Below are 16,153 nucleotides of genomic sequence, written 5' to 3' on the forward strand. Positions count from 1 at the left end.
CCCCGCACCTCTTGTGCCCCCTTGTGGCCATAAGACGCAAGCACAGGCATGCCCTCCTTGTCCCACCCCTCCCTGGAAGTCACGTGTTAGCAGGACGCAAGCGCCACAGGCCCAGGCCGGAAACAGCCGGAAAGACTTGCTTCCTACTCTAGGCTGGCGCCGGAGTCTACAGGAGCTTTTAAAGGCGTGTCCAACTGTATCGGTCCAATAGACGATTGGAGGCGTGACAGGATCGTCTAAAGGGTCCATTGGAGCTGTGGAAGGCGGGGCCCGCCGCGCCGTGGGAACCTATCAGGGCTCCGGGTCTTGCCATGCGGCCGGGGTTTAGCAGCCATGTGAATAGTTCTTCTGCAGAGGCAGCGGCACCTTCTTGAACAGTATGTCGACTTCTGTGGCATCTCGTAAGCGGGCAAAGCCAGCTCCCGGGCCCGGGGCCGCTCCGGTGGCCGGCAAGCGGCGACGAAAGGTGAGCATGGTGTTTTCTTGGGCGGGGCTGATCTAGCTACTGGGACAGCCATCATTCCATCCCAGGGCCCACATCGGGGCATGTATCTTGGCTAAGGGCTCCATCAGGAGCCTCCATCTCTTTTCTTCCACCCATCAAATCCTGGGAAGCCTTCTGCCTGGCCAGGACAAGGTGCCACTTGCCTTTCTCATTCCTGGGGTTCTTGGACCAAGAAAGGATCGTTTTATTTCCAGGTAGACTCTGCTTCGGACAGAGGCAAGTCCAAGGGTGGCGGCGGCAAAATGAATGAAGAGATTTCCAGCGATTCTGAGAGTGAGAGGTGAGTTGTTTTCTGCCGAGAGGAAAGATAAACTGAGGCTCATGGTGACAAGAAGACTCAGTGCGACTGGTTACTCAAGCTGGGTGTTTGGCTTGAGATCCTGGGTCTTACCTTCAATTTCTGGCAGTGAGATGTCATTTATTACTCTGGTGTGTCTAGGAGGAGGACCCTGGGCTCCTAGGGGAGGGGAGAGCTTGAGACCTTTTTCCCCCCGCTTTACAACATGGAGACAGGCACAGGGCTGGAGTGATTGAGAGCAAGGGGAGAAGGGTACAGAACACACCTTCCTCTTCTTAATTCCATTTTCACACAGTACCACAACGACTGGTGTCCTTGGACCCCATTTTGAGATGAGATCTCTGTTGTTTTGCCCAAGGGGGCCTTTACCTCCTGGGTTAAAATGATCATCTTCAGCTTTCTAAAGAGTCCAGGCTACAGAGTGTATTGTCACATAGGTAGCCTTCCTAACCTTAGGGACTTGTTTCACTGTTGCGAACACAGGTGAGTAGGCAAGCAGAGAGGCGGTGGAGTGGGGAGGTGTGTATCTTGGAGGCATGTGTTGTGAGAAGGAAGCCTTTTTAAAAGTTTAGCCTGGAGAGAGGAGTGGGGAAGAGGTTCAGGGATCAGAGACAAGTCTGGTGTAATAGTGTGCCAGGGTGGGAGGCTGAACCATTAAGAGGGCAGGTGGTAGGTCATATAGACTTCCCTCATTTCAGCTTGTCATCAGGATGGCTACAAAGTTTCAGAGGACTGGGATAGGTTGTTGTTCCTGGGGTGTTCCCCGGAATCCTGAAACTTTCCTTATAAACTGGGTTTAGTAATTGTGTAGTATACAGACTCTCTGTGTAGCATTTGTCCTGGAACTTGCTCTGTAGACCAAGCTAGCCTTGAACTCAAGAGATCTGCGGCTTCTGCCTCCTGAGTGCCAGGATTAGGGACCCAACTATCAATTCTACTTCTGATATGTGTTGCCTTAACTTGCTCATAGAAACAAGCTCTTTTCTTGAGGCAAGGATTTTCCGTGTAGCTATGGCTGCCCTGGAACTAGCTATATAGATCAGGCTGGCTTCAGCCTCAAAGATAATCTGCCTGTTTCTGCCTTCAGGACCTGTGGTAAACACTTTCGTTTTTGTTTGTTTTTATTTATATGTGTGTGTGTATGCATGAGTTTGTAGACACTGCCTACATGCTGATGCCCAGGGAAGACATAGGGCATTGGATCCCCCGGAGCTGTCATGTCTGGTGGTTGTGAGCCTCCTGAGGGTGCTGGGGCTGAACCCAGGTTCGCTGTAAGAACAGCGCAAGTTCTCTTTTTTTCCAGCCCACTCTTTACCCACTGTTCAGTATTTTAAGTTGTGTTAGGAAATAAATGAGTTAACTACAGAATCACCACTCAGTTTCCTTCTGCTGATCTTCTAACATGGGCAAAAGGAAAAAGAAATGTATACACGCATTACATTCAGGGTCGAAACAGCTTTTCTTTCAAAAGGGATTTTTTTTTTTTTAAATGAAAAGAGATGCTGGGCATGGTGGCGGCACATACCTTTAATCCCTGGCACCGGGGAGGCAGAGGCAGCCAGATCTCTGAATTTGTGGCCGGCCAAGACTACATGGAGAAAGTATGTCTTGGGAAACAGAACAAAAGAAAAAAACAGAAATGCTAAATCCTTGTTTAGTCTTTACCTGCTGAGCCACCTTGCCTCTAACTACCAGTCTATTTTCCTGTGTGTGGGCCCTTAAATAAGAGTGAGTCTGATTGGTTTGGGTACATTCAGGAAGGACATAACTCTGGGGCATGGTCTGGCCTTGTCCTTCCTGAGACATGTTTTTTGTTCTGTTTTTGTTTTGTTTTATTTTAAGACAGAGACTTTGTAGCTCTGGCTGTCCTGGAACTTGCTATGTAGACCAGGTTGGCCTCTAACTCAGAGAGATCTGCCTGCCTCTACCTTCAGACACTGTTGTTCCTGACAAGTTTTGAAGTCCCTCTTGGTGGATGTCCTGGACAAGGGTGCTGGGAGACAGCAGGTAGCAGACTGGATGTCTGCAGGCTTGTGATTAGAGGGTGCAGGCTGCCTTGGACTCCAGAGAGTTCTCAACACCTACCTCAGGCTCCCAGGAACAGGTCAAAGCTGGGCCTGTCTTTGAGTGAAGGGAGTGTCCTGAGCTGGCCCAGGGACACTGGGGCTTAGAAGGGACAGCAAGAAATTCATTATACATGGCTTAGTCAGTACTATTTAGGATTCACTTGGAACCTAGTCTTTGGGGTAGAAGGAGGGTGCAGGGGCAGCATCCCCAACATGTCTGTGTTTTGGGTTCTTTTTGAGACTAGCCCCCCTCTGTCTTGGAGTGGTTATCATCCTGACATTGCCTTCTCTGTTCCGTATGTTGGATTTCCTGTTTTCAGTACCCTATGCCTTTCTCCTTTAGTTTGGGAAGCTCAGTAGAAGGACAGGATCAGTTCTCTGTCACTTTATACCTGACAATGTCTTCTTAGCTGGGAGTTTTAAAGATAGTCTTATTCTAGCTCAGGCTGACCTTGAACTTATGGCAGTCTCCTTGTCTTAGCCTTCCAAATTCTAGGACTTTAGGTGTGCCACCCTGCCAGGCTTGACAGTGTGGTTTTCTGGGGGCTGGTGATTAAGTTCAGGACCTTGCTCTGTCACTGAGCCATACCCATGGCCATGTCTTCATTGGTCACCCGGTTTATCCTGGTACCACTTCTCCCCTCCTCCCTTTCCCCCTGCACTGGCTGTTGAGCCCAGGACCTCGAGGATGGCTGTTTACTCTGTCACTAAGCTAAGCCTGCTGGTCGGCCACCTTTTACTTCTGATCTTCTGTATATAACCTGGTTTCTCTTTGAAGCTTGTGGAATCTTCTCTTTCCCTTCTTGTTGAAATGTTGTGGTAATTTGCTGGTGTTCTGATGACCTTGTGCTGGACACTGAGTAGGACCTTTCAGTTGGTGAAGTCACATCCTTTTGTTTTATGCATGTGTGGTGTTGGCTCTGAGGGTTGGCAAGGGCAAGGCTGGCAGTTCTAGTGGCCAGATGAGGGGCCCATCCCCTTGATCCCACCTCTTCTTCCCACAGCTTGGCTCCAAGGAAAACAGAGGAGGAGGAGGAGGAGGAGCTGGAAGAGACTGCGCAGGAAAAGAAGCTACGATTGGCCAAACTCTACCTTGAACAACTTAGGCAGCAAGGTGAGCCAGTGGCTTGATAAAGGCCAGGGTCTCTGGCAGAGCCTGCTGCCCCAGACATCTGATGGGTCAGTCATGTAGGTTCCCATTGTCACTGGTGCTGCTGGTGTTGGGTGGCTAGGGTCCCCAATGGGCCAGTATATTCTGGGACAGACTAGACATTTAGGGAGCTAAGCCCAGTCTAAACAAAGGCAGGTAGGGATCGCTGAGGCACCAGGAGCTTCCTAATAAGGTCGGCATTTGTGGCCCAACCCATGGGTAGAGGGCTAGGCATGGGATGGAGGAGGGGAAGGGGACCACAGCCTTGGATTACGTGGACCGATCTCTCCTGCACAGAGGAGGAAAAGGCTGAAGCCCGTGCATTTGAGGAGGATCAGGTGGCAGGGCGCTTGAAGGAGGATGTGGTGAGTATGGAGGGCTGGTGAGGATGTGGCGGAAGACTGGACCCTCCCCGGGTCTTCACTCCTCCTCTCTTTGCAGCTCGAGCAGAGAGGCAGGTTGCAGAAGTCGGTGGCAAAGGAGGTGAGTGTGCCGGGCCCCTTGGTGTATGGGTAGTCGATGTTCACGTGGGTCTGTGAGCAGTGGGATCAGCGCTGCTCAGGCTGTTGGGGTCTTTGTGGAGAACAGTGGACACTTGGGCAGGTATGCACATGTCTTATTCTTGTAGCCTTGGGTCTGGTTTCCTCTGGCCAGGGTAGGCGGGGAAGAATGGCTCTACGTTGGGAAGTGTTTTCATGGCTCCTACTGCAGTGACCTAGTCTCTGTCTTTCCAGATCCAGGCCCCAGCTCCCACCGACATTCGAGTTTTGCGGGGCCACCAGCTCTCCATTACGTGTCTGGTCATCACTCCTGATGACCTGGCCATCTTCTCCGCCGCCAAAGACTGCACCATCATTAAGTGTGAGTGAGATCTTGAGGGTGTGTGCCTGGGGTGGAGCCCTGATGATGGAAGCTTCTAGACAGTTGCTACCAGGGGCTCTGATTGACTGACAGTTGAAGTTTCCTAGCAGCCACAGGGCTTCTGAGCTCTGTGGGGGCAAAGACAGGGCGGTAATTGGAGCAATCGGATTAGAAGGAGTTTGAAGCTCTGCATGGAGTCCTCGCTTCTTCTGGGCTCCTAGCTCCGTCCTCACTTGAGCATAGTGCTCACCTTCCCACTGTCATCAGAGGGGGCAGTTAGTGGTCCCAATGCACGTTGTTGCTATTATTATTGTTGTTGTTGTTGTTCTCCTCCTCCTTCTTCTCTATTTTTAAAAGATTTATTTATGTATTTATTTATTTATTATAAGTATACTGTAGCTGTCTTCAGTCACACCAGAAGACATATCAGATCTCATTACAGTTGGTTGTGAGCCACCACGTGGTTGCTGGGATTTGAACTCAGGACCTGGAAGAGCAGCCAGTGCTCTTAACCGCTGAGCCATCTCTGCAGCCCTCTTCTTTCCTTACTCTTATTATTTTAATGCTTTTATATATCTTGTGTGTGTGGTGTGCACACACATAAGGCACAGCTCAAATGTAGAAATGTCAGAAGACCATTTGTGGGAATCGCGTGGGAATCGCCTGGTTTCTGGGGATTGAATTCCTTGCACATTGCAAGTGATCCTCACTGAGCAATACCCCCACGCTCCAGGGCAGTTTTGCATTCTTCCTCCTTTGGAGGTTGTGGCTGCCACTGGGGACTGTTGCCTCCATTTGGCAGATGGGACCAAAGTGACTGGTGCAGAGGCTCACAGCTGCTGACCCCAAGTGCAGGGTCCTTTCTGGACCCCATGTCTGTGCTGCCCTTTCCTACCGGGGGAGGGGAGGTTGCTAAGCAGCCAGCCCTGTCCAGCATCCCAGTAACTTCTTTCCTCTCTTGGCGGCAGGGAGCGTAGAGAGTGGGCGGAAGCTGCATGTGATCCCTCGAGCCAAGAAGGGTACTCAGGGGCAGCCTTCCGGCCACAGCAGCCACATCCTCTGCATGGCCATCTCCTCCGATGGCAAGTACCTCGTAAGACTGGGCTGGCCCCGTGGGCGGGTGGGAGGGTTGGGTGTGTGGTGTGTGCCTGTGGCCATTACCTTCACCCCCACAGGCCTCCGGCGACCGCAGCAAGCTCATTCTAATTTGGGAGGCCCAGAGCTGCCAGCACCTGTATACGTTCACGGGACACCGGGACGCCGTGTCGGTGAGCCTCTGGATGCTGACTACCTGCTTAGCATGGGATGCCTGCTGAGCGTGCCCACCGGGCGCCAGGCGCCAGACCCCAGGCTTGTCTGCAGAGGTCTCTCTGGGTAGTGAGTGGTGTGTAAAAGACATGAGTGTGCTGAAGAGATGGGGAGGGATGGAGGGGGACCAGGTTCAGCTGATACGGGCCGCGGAGGGCCTGAGGGGTCTGCAGCTGTTCCTGGTGGCTTCACCCAGGGCCTTACGTGGTACTCAGAGTGCTCTTGGGAGCAGGATCCTGGGTCATGTGATTTACTTTCAGGAGAGCCTCTCTGGGCCTGCCCTCTGTAGTCCTTATCCTTTGACCCCTCTCTGCTCCCTTAGGGACTGGCCTTCCGGAGAGGTACCCACCAGCTCTACAGCACTTCCCACGACCGCTCTGTGAAGGTGTGGAATGCAGCAGAGAACTCCTACGTGGAGACACTGTGAGTGTGCCCAGGCAGACAGTGTGTGGACAAGTCCGCGTGGGCGTGAGTTCACGTGTGACCCTCTCCTCCTGCTCCGCTCTTTCCTCCAGGTTCGGGCACCAGGATGCTGTGGCTGCGCTGGATGCCCTGAGCCGAGAGTGCTGTGTGACCGCGGGGGGCCGGGATGGGACTGTGCGCGTCTGGAAGATCCCAGAGGAGTCCCAGCTTGTCTTCTATGGCCACCAGTAAGGCAGTCAGCCGGGCTGTGTCGGGCTCTGTGGGCAAGCGAGAGGGCTGGACCTTGTCCCTCACAGCCTCTCTTTCTAGGGGTTCCATCGACTGTATCCATCTGATCAACGAGGAGCACATGGTGTCGGGCGCAGACGATGGGTAAGACTGCCTTTCTGATGTGTCTGACCACCGCTGCCGCCGTGCCCTCTGCCTGCCAGGCCCCCGGACTGAACTCATTTTGGATCAGTGACCCTAGCCACATTCCTCAGCCACATTCCTCAGCCGGCTTGCATGCTTGGTCCTCCCAGCCGTGTGTGCCTCTGTCCTGCTCTGGCCCCTCAGACTATCTTCTTCATCCACAGCTCTGTGGCCCTGTGGGGCCTCTCCAAGAAACGGCCACTCGCCGTCCAGCGCGAAGCTCATGGGCTTCACGGGGAGCCAGGCCTGGAGCAACCCTACTGGGTGTCAGCCGTGGCAGCCCTACTCAACACAGACCTTGTAGCCACAGGCTCCCATAATGCTCATGTGCGACTTTGGCAGTGTGGAGAGGGCTTCCGGCAGCTTGACCCTCTCTGTGACATCCCCCTGGTAAGTGATCTTAAATGCATAACTCTGTCTGCAAGACTCTGGAGGCCCGCGGAATGAGCAATTTCTGCTCTTCCCGCGCAGAGAAGTCTCTTCAGGGCAAGGCTGTGGTGAGGAATGTTCTAGTGTCTTACCGTGTGCCCCTCTCTCAGGTTGGTTTCATCAACAGTCTCAAGTTCTCCAGTGCTGGGGACTTTTTGGTGGCTGGAGTGGGACAGGAACACAGGTATGTGATTGATGGGTTGAGGGCAGGGTAGCACTGACCGGGTGGAAATGGGAGAGGGGTGTCCGTGGGTCTGCCTCAGTGGTTGTTCCTTCCCTGCAGGCTGGGCCGATGGTGGAGGATCAAAGAGGCTCGGAACTCAGTCTGCATCATCCCGCTCCGCAGGGTCCCTGTGTCCCCTGTTGCTGGCTCCTGACACCTCACCCTTATTTAAGAGCTTTCCAGGCCTGCCCCACCCCCTTTTGTATTAAAGCCTCCTATTTTAGACCTGTTCTTTCTTGTTCCTCTGGCTTCTGGAAGGGTAAGGGGGTAGGTGTGTGGCAAGGACCAGGAGGTGGCAGAGGCCCGGGAAGGACAGGACTCTAGCTGACTCTCAGCTGAAGGCTTTTGTTTTCAGAGGACTGGGTGGGAACCGCAGCCGGCTCTTGCATGACCTCATTAGACAGCTGCTCTTGACTGGGCTGATGGGGTCAGAGCCGCTCACCCATCAGCCAAGAAACTCTGGCTTTCCATTGCTGTGTGGAGGCTCAGGCTGGGGTCTGAGGGCCTAATAAAAGCTCGCAGAGCCTTCGGTTCAGCCTGACCCCACTTCCCTGCTCAAGAAGCTGGAAGGGGTACACTGCCCTGAAGTGGGAGTTGCTGTGCTGGGAGACAGTCAGGGAAGAGATTTTCAGTCTGATGGAACTAGGCAAGGATCTTGCAGGGAAAATGTGTCAAATACTGCCTGCTTCTACAGACTGGGGACTCACTCCGGTCATGGGGTCCAGCGCTGGATGAGGGGGAGACTGGGAGCAGGGAGGTCACAGAGTAGGACAGATGGGCAGGTCTTGAAATCTGAAAAGTGATGGAGGACAGCACCCCTCCCCCAGGATAGCTTGTGCAAGGTCAAGAGGTACCAGTATGCAGGTCAGATGTTGGGAGAAGAGAGTGAGATGCTGGGTCCTTGAACTCTTGGAAAGTCCTGGGGTTTTATTCCGGTGCCGTAGGAAGCCATGAGAGGATTGGGAGCTAAGTGACCGATCCTGGGTCACATTGAAAAGATAACCGGGCCAACGAGATGGCTCAGTGGGTGAAGGCGGCACTGTGCTGCCAAGCCTGATGACCTGAGTTTGATCCTCAGAACCTCGATGGTGGAAGGAGAGAGCTGATCCCTGAAGGTAATACTCTGACATCCACATGCATGCAATGGCAGGCGCCATCCTGATAAATAGATTGAAAACTAGCTGCTAGGGGGTGAGGAAGGGTCCTGGTCAGGCTGGGGAGTTGGAGGCAGGGAGTCCAGTCAGGAAGCAGTCGTGACAGGCGGGATGGTGGGGGTAATGAGAAGAGAGCAGAGGCAGGGACATTGTCTGAGGTGGGGGCTTGGAGGTGGAGCTCATGGAAAGGCTGGGAAGAATATGAGAGAATTGACCAGCGGTGACATGCTCACTGATTATAATAGTTTTGAAAATGTGGGTGAGTATGGGGGCTGGAGAGATGGCTCTGTGGTTAAGAGCACTGACTGCTCTTCCAGAGGTCCTGAGTTCAATTCCCAGCAACCACATGGTGGCTCACAACCATCTGTAATGGGATCTGATGCCCTCTTCTGGTACATCTGAAGACAGCAAAGGTGTACTCTATCTTTAAAAAACCCACCACCAACAACAAAAACAACAAAAAAACCTGACTATTCCAGAGGTCCTGAGTTCAATTCCCAGCAACCACTTGGTAGCTTACCACCATCTAGAGTCTGATGCTCTCTTCTAGTTTGTCTGAAGACATACACACACACAGACACACGTGTGTGTGAGTGTGTGTGTGTGTGCATGTGAATAGAATAGAATAGCCAGAGCATAGAGTGCTGAGGAAAACCGTAGGCTTTATAAGCAGGATTCTAGGTCAGACAGAAGAGGGTCCCAGGAGCAGCCAGGCTACACCTGCTTGGGAGACAAGAAGAGTCAGAAGTCCATGCATTTGAGTTTTCCTCAGTGGCATGACTGAATCGCTGCCTGTGTGGCTCATGTGTGCTCGCACACTGGGAAAACACGGTCTTTCCCAGGTCACTCCCTGCTTCTGCAATGGCCATCCTCCTAGTCTCTGGTGATCAGTAGCTTTCCTTGGAGCTGTATCCATGAGGATTGTGGTTGAGCCTGTGGTGAGACCCTGCTCTCCCATGGGCTCACTTAAGCCTGGATCTGAAGGTCCTGGAGCTAGGCTCCTGGATGCAGGAAGAGCAGGTCCATGTTTCCTAGTCCTTCAGGACTTGTATAGCTCTTCCACAGTTCTCTCATCCTTTGTTCAATCTTGGCTGATAAAGCACTCCAAGGTATGACAAGATGGTGTTTGGTCTGGGCTCACTACCCAAGCTTTGTGTCCCGGGAAGTGAGGGAGAAGCTGGGCCGTGACTTCATTCCAGCCTGTGCTCCTGACCCACCACAAACTCAGAGACAATGTGCTCTTCCAAGTCTTCAGAGCTTTGTGGAATGTGAAGGATTCTCCCTTAAAGAGAAATGGTCTTATGATCTTTCTTCCACATTGAGGTTGAGTACATGATTCCTGTCTTCCTACTGGATTGTTCTAGAACCAGTGAGTACTCAGGAGACTCCATGGAACAGTGTGTAAGTAGATAAGCACTACATTGGCTAGTGTAAAAGAGTTCTGTCTCGGGCTGCCCTTCAGCGCTGCGTTGATGCTACCTGGTCTCCGGGTCCTCTAACTCCACAGCGATACAGTTGCCTTCATCTGTGTCGGCATCTTCTACAACAGCCACAAGCATTCTCCACAGCCAGTTGAGAGAACATACTTTTCTTCCTGGAATCAACCTACAAAGTCACTGCAGTCACCAAAGTGACTTGGTGCTTCATCAACACAGTTCCAGAAAACAAATCACAGAGTCCTAGACTTGGGAGGACAGCAGAGGATATTCAGCTTATCTCCGTGTGTTTTCAGAAATAAAGGCTGGGCTCAAAATTTTTGTACATGCTTCATTTAAAAAATATGTATTTATTTATTATAAATTATGTTTATTATAAATTATATGAGTATACTATAGCTGTCTTTAGATATACCAGAAGAGGGCATCAGAACTCATAGATGGTTGTGAGCCATCATGTGGTTGCTGGGATTTGAACTCGGGACCTCTGGAAGAGCAGTCAGTGCTCTTCACCACGGAGCCATCTCTCCAGCCCCACTTTGATATTTTTACTTCTGTGTGTGCTTGTATGTCTGTGGATGTCATATGAGTGCAGTGGCCTTGGAGGCAAGCAGAGGACAGTGATCCCTCGGGGCTGGAGTCATGGGCAGTCGTGAGTTGCCTAGTGTGGGTGCTGGGACTGGAGCTCAGGATCCCTGCAAGAACAGATGTGTTTTTCTTAATCACAGAGCCATATCACCAGCTCCTCAAAAATGTACTTTTTAAAAAATGTCTTTCTTTGGAATTGTAAACTCCCCCAGATGTCTCTTACGTCTGGCTTTCCTCACATTCCCACTTAGAATGACACTGAGGAATCTGAATCACACTAGAAAATTATTCATTCCGCCCCAGAACCGACTTGGTCAGGATCTCAGTATTTTCTGAGATCATGAGATTTTTCCACTGTGTTAATGTAACTCAATGCCAATGTCACCTGACCTCTGGTAAGGTGCGTGTGGCAGAAGGCAGGAGCATGTGTGTGAGAGAAAGATTTGTTTTATGTATATGAGTGCACCATTGCTGTCTTTGGACACATCTGGAGAGGGCATCAGATCCCGTTACAGATGGATGTGTGTATGTGAGGTGGCGGGGTTGGGGGGAGGGATTTGTTTGAGAGTTTAAAAATAATTATCACAAAGTCCTGTCCCTTAGGCTTTCCAAATGGAGATGCCTCCACATCTCCCTCACCCCATTGGCCTCACATTGACACGTCTATCCTCACAACATGACCCCTTCCCTTCAGTATACTCTATTCTACCCTAAACGTGCACATTCTGAAAGGACCACCCAGTGCTCCTGGGACCATGGCTCGGAATGGAGTCCAGGCCTCATGCAGTCAGGATGGGTCTTTGGGAGGTGGGAAGGTAAGCAGAAGGGGCTTCTCTGTAGCAGCCGCCTTTCATGGATTGCATCCCTGTCATCTCCAAGGGCAGAAGAAAGAGGATGCTGAACCCAGAACTGAGGTGATGATGATGGAGCCCAGGCTGGTTCTTGGGGTCTCCTGGCACTGGCTGGGTGGGATGTCAGCTATTTACAGCCTCTGTCAACACTAATGGTTGTGCAAATGCCTTTTGCCTCCCTTGCATTCAGATCCATGTACCATTGTTCTATTGATGTAGCCACAGTGATCTGCAGTGTTTTTACTTACAAATGTATCCAGGCAGGAGATGGACTCATTTTGACCTTTAGAGGTTCTGAGCTAGCTTTGACCCCAAAGCAATCCTCCTGCCTCAGCCTCCTGAGGAATTAAAGGCTACCATGTCTGACTTTGCTACTTTTGATATTTCTATAGCCCTTGAAGCTATAAGCAGTCTGTGGCCATACTGCCTGAATGTGTCCCATCTTGTCTGAAGGGATGAGCAGACGATACACCATTAAGTAAATCATTGATTATTTAAAAACATGAATGAAGTGTTATCATCAATGGTTCATTATACACCTTTACATCAATGGGCCATTCTAGCAATTCGGCCATGAAGCCAGGGCACTGGGCATACATATGACAGAAAAAGACCAAACAAGCAATAGGCATCACTCTGCCTTTTCCTTGGAAGTGATTTAACTGCTGCCTGAGTCACAGCTGCCCTTGTGACATCATGGGCCACCCTCTGCTTTCTGTGCATACCAGTGCCAGAGCGACACAGACCTGAGGGGATTTGAACCATCTACACCCAATCCATGTGAACAATGGTGAGCAGAGTGGACGGACACATTATGCTTGTATGTCCCCATAGATCTCTCATGACAAGGGGACCCTCTGACGCCTCGAAGTCTGGGAAGGAAGTAGCTTTGTGGTGGTGGCACTTGCCTTTAATCCCAGCACTCAGGAGGCAGAGGCAGGCGGATCTCTGAATTCAAGGCCAACCTGGTCTACAGAGTGAGTTCTAGAACAGACAGGGCTACACAGAGAAACCCTGGCTCACAAAATGTAAGGTGGGGGGAAGAGTCTGGGGAGCTGGAAGTGTGGGTACAGAACAGCGAGGGGAGACGGCAGCCCCACCCTTGATTTCCCCAATTGCTGGGCACAGGATGAGGAGCAGCCGAAGCCTGAAGACCTTAATGCACCCCAGGACGAGCAGCGGCCAGATGATGTACCCTCAGAAACAGAGAAGGCAGAGGTAGGAGGAGATCGGGCCTCGGTGTCTCCTCCGGCCCTTGTCCTTTGCATGGTCCAGAGCTCAGAGCGGGGCAAACGATCCTTGATAGCCACTCTCTCCCATTTCATTTTCAGGCTAAAACTCTGGTCCAGAAATGGAAAGCAGTCAATGTTAGTGTGAAGTTGGGAACCAACAGCTCAGACCAAGGGACTGGGGCCGATTCGGGGAATGCGTTTATGGAATAGAAGAGCTAAGATGTCAGGAAGTTGGCTTTGAATTGTGTGTGTGTGTTTATGCTTCTGCACATATGTCTGCTTTTCAATTAAGATGAGAAGTGTGAAAATCATCAGGCTTGATGGTGCACACACCAATTGTCCCAGCAGGTGGGAGGCTGAGACACTTAGGAGAGAGATTGAGGCCAGTAAAGATTCCATAGACTCAACACATACACACATACACTCACATATACTCACACATACATACACTCACATACACATGCACACAATCTCACAATACACACCCATACACAGACACACACATTCACACACATACATACTCATGTACTCATACACACACATACACAAATACACTCACACACATACACACTCACACATATACACACAAACACGTACACACACATCCACACACAGTCACATACATACACACTCACATACACACATACTCACACACACACACACATATACACAAACATACACACACTCTCACACATACACACATACACTTACATTCATACATACACACACACACACACACTCATACACAAACACACATGCACACATACATACACACAAATGCACACATACATACTCACACTGATACATACACACACATACACAAACACACATACATATACACACACATACATACACTGATACATACATACTCACACATAAACACACACATACATACACACTCACACACATTTATACACACATGCACACACGATGGGGGCAGGGTGGGAAGAGAAGAGAGAATGGGAAAGAGAAGATTGGGTTGTATGAGTCGAAGGAAACCTAACGTGGGTTCAACAAGTGAGAAGGCAAGGTGAAGGGCCGGGGAGAGTCAAGAGGGACAAATGAACAAGAACCAATTCGCCAGAAGGTTCTGATGGGAAGGGACCTCCTGGTTAGGCGGACAGGCTCAACCTGGCATAACCATTCCATGTGTATGGGGTCACACACAGGTTTTGCCCTCAGCCTGCCAGCCTGGTCTATGGGGATGCTGGAATGCCTGGGCTGAGGCTCAAGGAACACAGTGAACTGCTAGTGGCCTGAAGCCAGAGAGTGATGGACAGAGGCAGGACACCAATCCAATCTTATAGTCCCAGCCAGTGTCCTGACCAAGGCTATGACTTTCAGGGAAAAAGGGAGAGGGCAGTGATTGACAGGACCCTTTTCAGCATCTGCTTGTGCTGAGGTAGATGAGGAAACTCACTGAGCATTCCCTCTTTTTCTTTGCAAGTCCCCAAAAAACCAGGTGCTTTCTGAAAAGGTCCAAGTTGTAAAGATCCAAGCTTGGTGGCGAGGCACACTGGTACGTCGGGTGCTGTTGCACGCGGCCCTCAGAGCCTGGATCATCCAATGCTGGTGGCGGCTGATACTGCCAAAGATTATGGAGAGGAGGCGACAGTCCATACTGGATACCTTCCAACAGGAGCAATGGGCAGTCGTCAGTTTGCAGTCCTGGATCCGCATGTGGCGTATCCGCAGGCGGTACTGCCGGTTGCTTAAGGCTGTCCGGACCATCCAATTTCACTGGAGGTGCCATGCTTGCTCTACACGGGGTGTCATCAAGGGCCAATACCGAATTTCAGCCAGCCAGATGCATCTTGAGCTGGAGGTCTTGCTGGGTTCAGGGCCTTGTATTGTGACCGAATGTATTCCCCTCCCAATAAAGCAGTGAGGTGGTAGACTTATGTGGAGTTTCTGTTTAACAAATTCCAGGAGGGCATGATGGGAAAGTCTTGGCATTTTATATACTGACTCTGGGGAAGTGGCAACCTTGGCTTCTTGTTGCCTAGCTGGACTGGTTTTCATCCTCAGCTTTGAGTCTAACTTGATACGTAAACTGGAAGAAAGAGTCCCACTAAATTCTCCTCCTCCTCCTCTTCTTCCTTTTTTTCCTTTCCCTTCCCCTCCCCCTCCCCTTCCTCCTCCTTCTTCTTCCTCTTCTTCTTCTTCTCCTTCTCCTCCTCTTCCTCTGCCTTCTATTTTTTCTTCTTCCCTTTCCCCTTCTTTCCCTTCCCCTCCTCCTTCCCCTTCTCCTTTAATAGGGGTTCTCTATGTAGCTCTATCCTGGAACTCTGTAGACAAGGCTAGCCTCAGACTCAGAGATCCATTAACCTCTGCCTTTCCAGTGCTGGGATTAAAGTCATGTGTTACCCCTCCTAGCAACACCATATTTTTATTCACATTTTCTCTTGAGCCCCACAAAGAGACTAGGTTCACCTTCTCCCCATATGGCCAATGTGGGAGGTTCTACCAGACCTCAGGTGATACAGGCCCAGGAGCTGAGGAAATTTTAGCTCTGTTTTCTTCTGTAATGATGATTCGGGCAGTGCTAGGCTTTTGAAGTGCTAGGCTCTTCCTGTGGCGTGTCCACGGGATTGGATTAGGGTTAGGTGATGGCAAAGATAGCCCAGGCTAGGTGGCTCCTGTTCCTGTCTGGATATTGCTACCCCAATAATACAGAAAGGGAGGGTGTCTGAGATCTGGGTCTTTCCCTGCAAGACTACCCTGTCTTGTGTCTGTTCAGAGCCATGTGTCTTATGCCCACTCTGAAGGACTTCTCTGTCTCAGAGTAGGATGCCCTCAGAGGCTGGGTCAGATCCTTGGCTCTGCCTCTCACTCTTGGTTTTTTTGTCACTTTTCTCTGGGTCTCAGCTTCCTGAGCTGGGCCTTCTGCCATATTTCAGGGCTGAAGGTCAAGTACACAGTTTTGTCTCTTTCAAGCATCTCATTGTATACCTTAAACATATACATTGTTAATTGCATCTCAATAAAAAGCTACTAAGTAACCAGTATCAATAACAAAGACACAGACTTTACATACTGGTGGTTGTTAAAAAACAAAACAAAACAAACGTGGCCAACTTTGGCCAGTTGTAGCAAATCCAAAGAGACTGACCAACTGGTACATTTGTGTGATCTCAGCACTTCAGAGGGAGAGGCAGGAGGATTACTGCAAGTTCAAGGACAGCCCAATGTACATGGCAATTTGTGGGCCAGCCAGA

The 16,153-nt window shown here is 50.7% G+C and overlaps 2 protein-coding genes across 2 annotated transcripts; both read left to right on the top strand.

Moving 5' to 3' along the window:
* The first annotated feature begins 226 nt into the window (after window positions 1-226).
* RRP9 (ribosomal RNA processing 9, U3 small nucleolar RNA binding protein) lies at window positions 227-7,863 on the top strand. Its single transcript, XM_080934021.1, has 14 exons — window positions 227-466; window positions 700-785; window positions 3,874-3,983; window positions 4,317-4,384; window positions 4,461-4,502; window positions 4,754-4,880; window positions 5,849-5,973; window positions 6,056-6,148; window positions 6,511-6,611; window positions 6,704-6,838; window positions 6,921-6,983; window positions 7,187-7,412; window positions 7,562-7,635; window positions 7,735-7,863. The coding sequence occupies exons 1-14, from the start codon at window positions 380-382 to the stop codon at window positions 7,826-7,828; spliced, it is 1,431 nt and encodes a 476-aa protein (XP_080790147.1). The 5' UTR covers window positions 227-379; the 3' UTR covers window positions 7,829-7,863.
* A 3,744-nt stretch (window positions 7,864-11,607) lies between these two features.
* IQCF1 (IQ motif containing F1) lies at window positions 11,608-14,823 on the top strand (the record flags this gene model as incomplete). Its single annotated transcript, XM_080934677.1, has 3 exons — window positions 11,608-11,667; window positions 12,832-12,921; window positions 14,383-14,823. 3 exons carry the CDS (start codon window positions 11,608-11,610, stop codon window positions 14,821-14,823), a joined length of 591 nt encoding a protein of 196 aa, XP_080790803.1.
* Window positions 14,824-16,153: the final 1,330 nt, after the last annotated feature.

This window comes from Micromys minutus (genome assembly GCF_963924665.1).
Source record: "Micromys minutus genome assembly, chromosome: 21".
In the NCBI taxonomy this organism is placed as follows: domain Eukaryota; kingdom Metazoa; phylum Chordata; class Mammalia; order Rodentia; family Muridae; genus Micromys; species Micromys minutus.

What these genes read in the sequence shown, in the direction of transcription:
- RRP9 (XM_080934021.1), top strand. Translation starts at nt 380, where the DNA reads ATGTCGACTTCTGTGGCATCTCGTAAGCGGGCAAAGCCAGCTCCCGGG. An exon ending in GTGTCGGGCGCAGACGATGG is followed by an intron (nt 6,984 to 7,186) that starts GTAAGACTGCCT and finishes CTTCATCCACAG; the next exon opens with CTCTGTGGCCCTGTGGGGCC. An exon ending in CTCTCTGTGACATCCCCCTG is followed by an intron (nt 7,413 to 7,561) that starts GTAAGTGATCTT and finishes CCCCTCTCTCAG; the next exon opens with GTTGGTTTCATCAACAGTCT.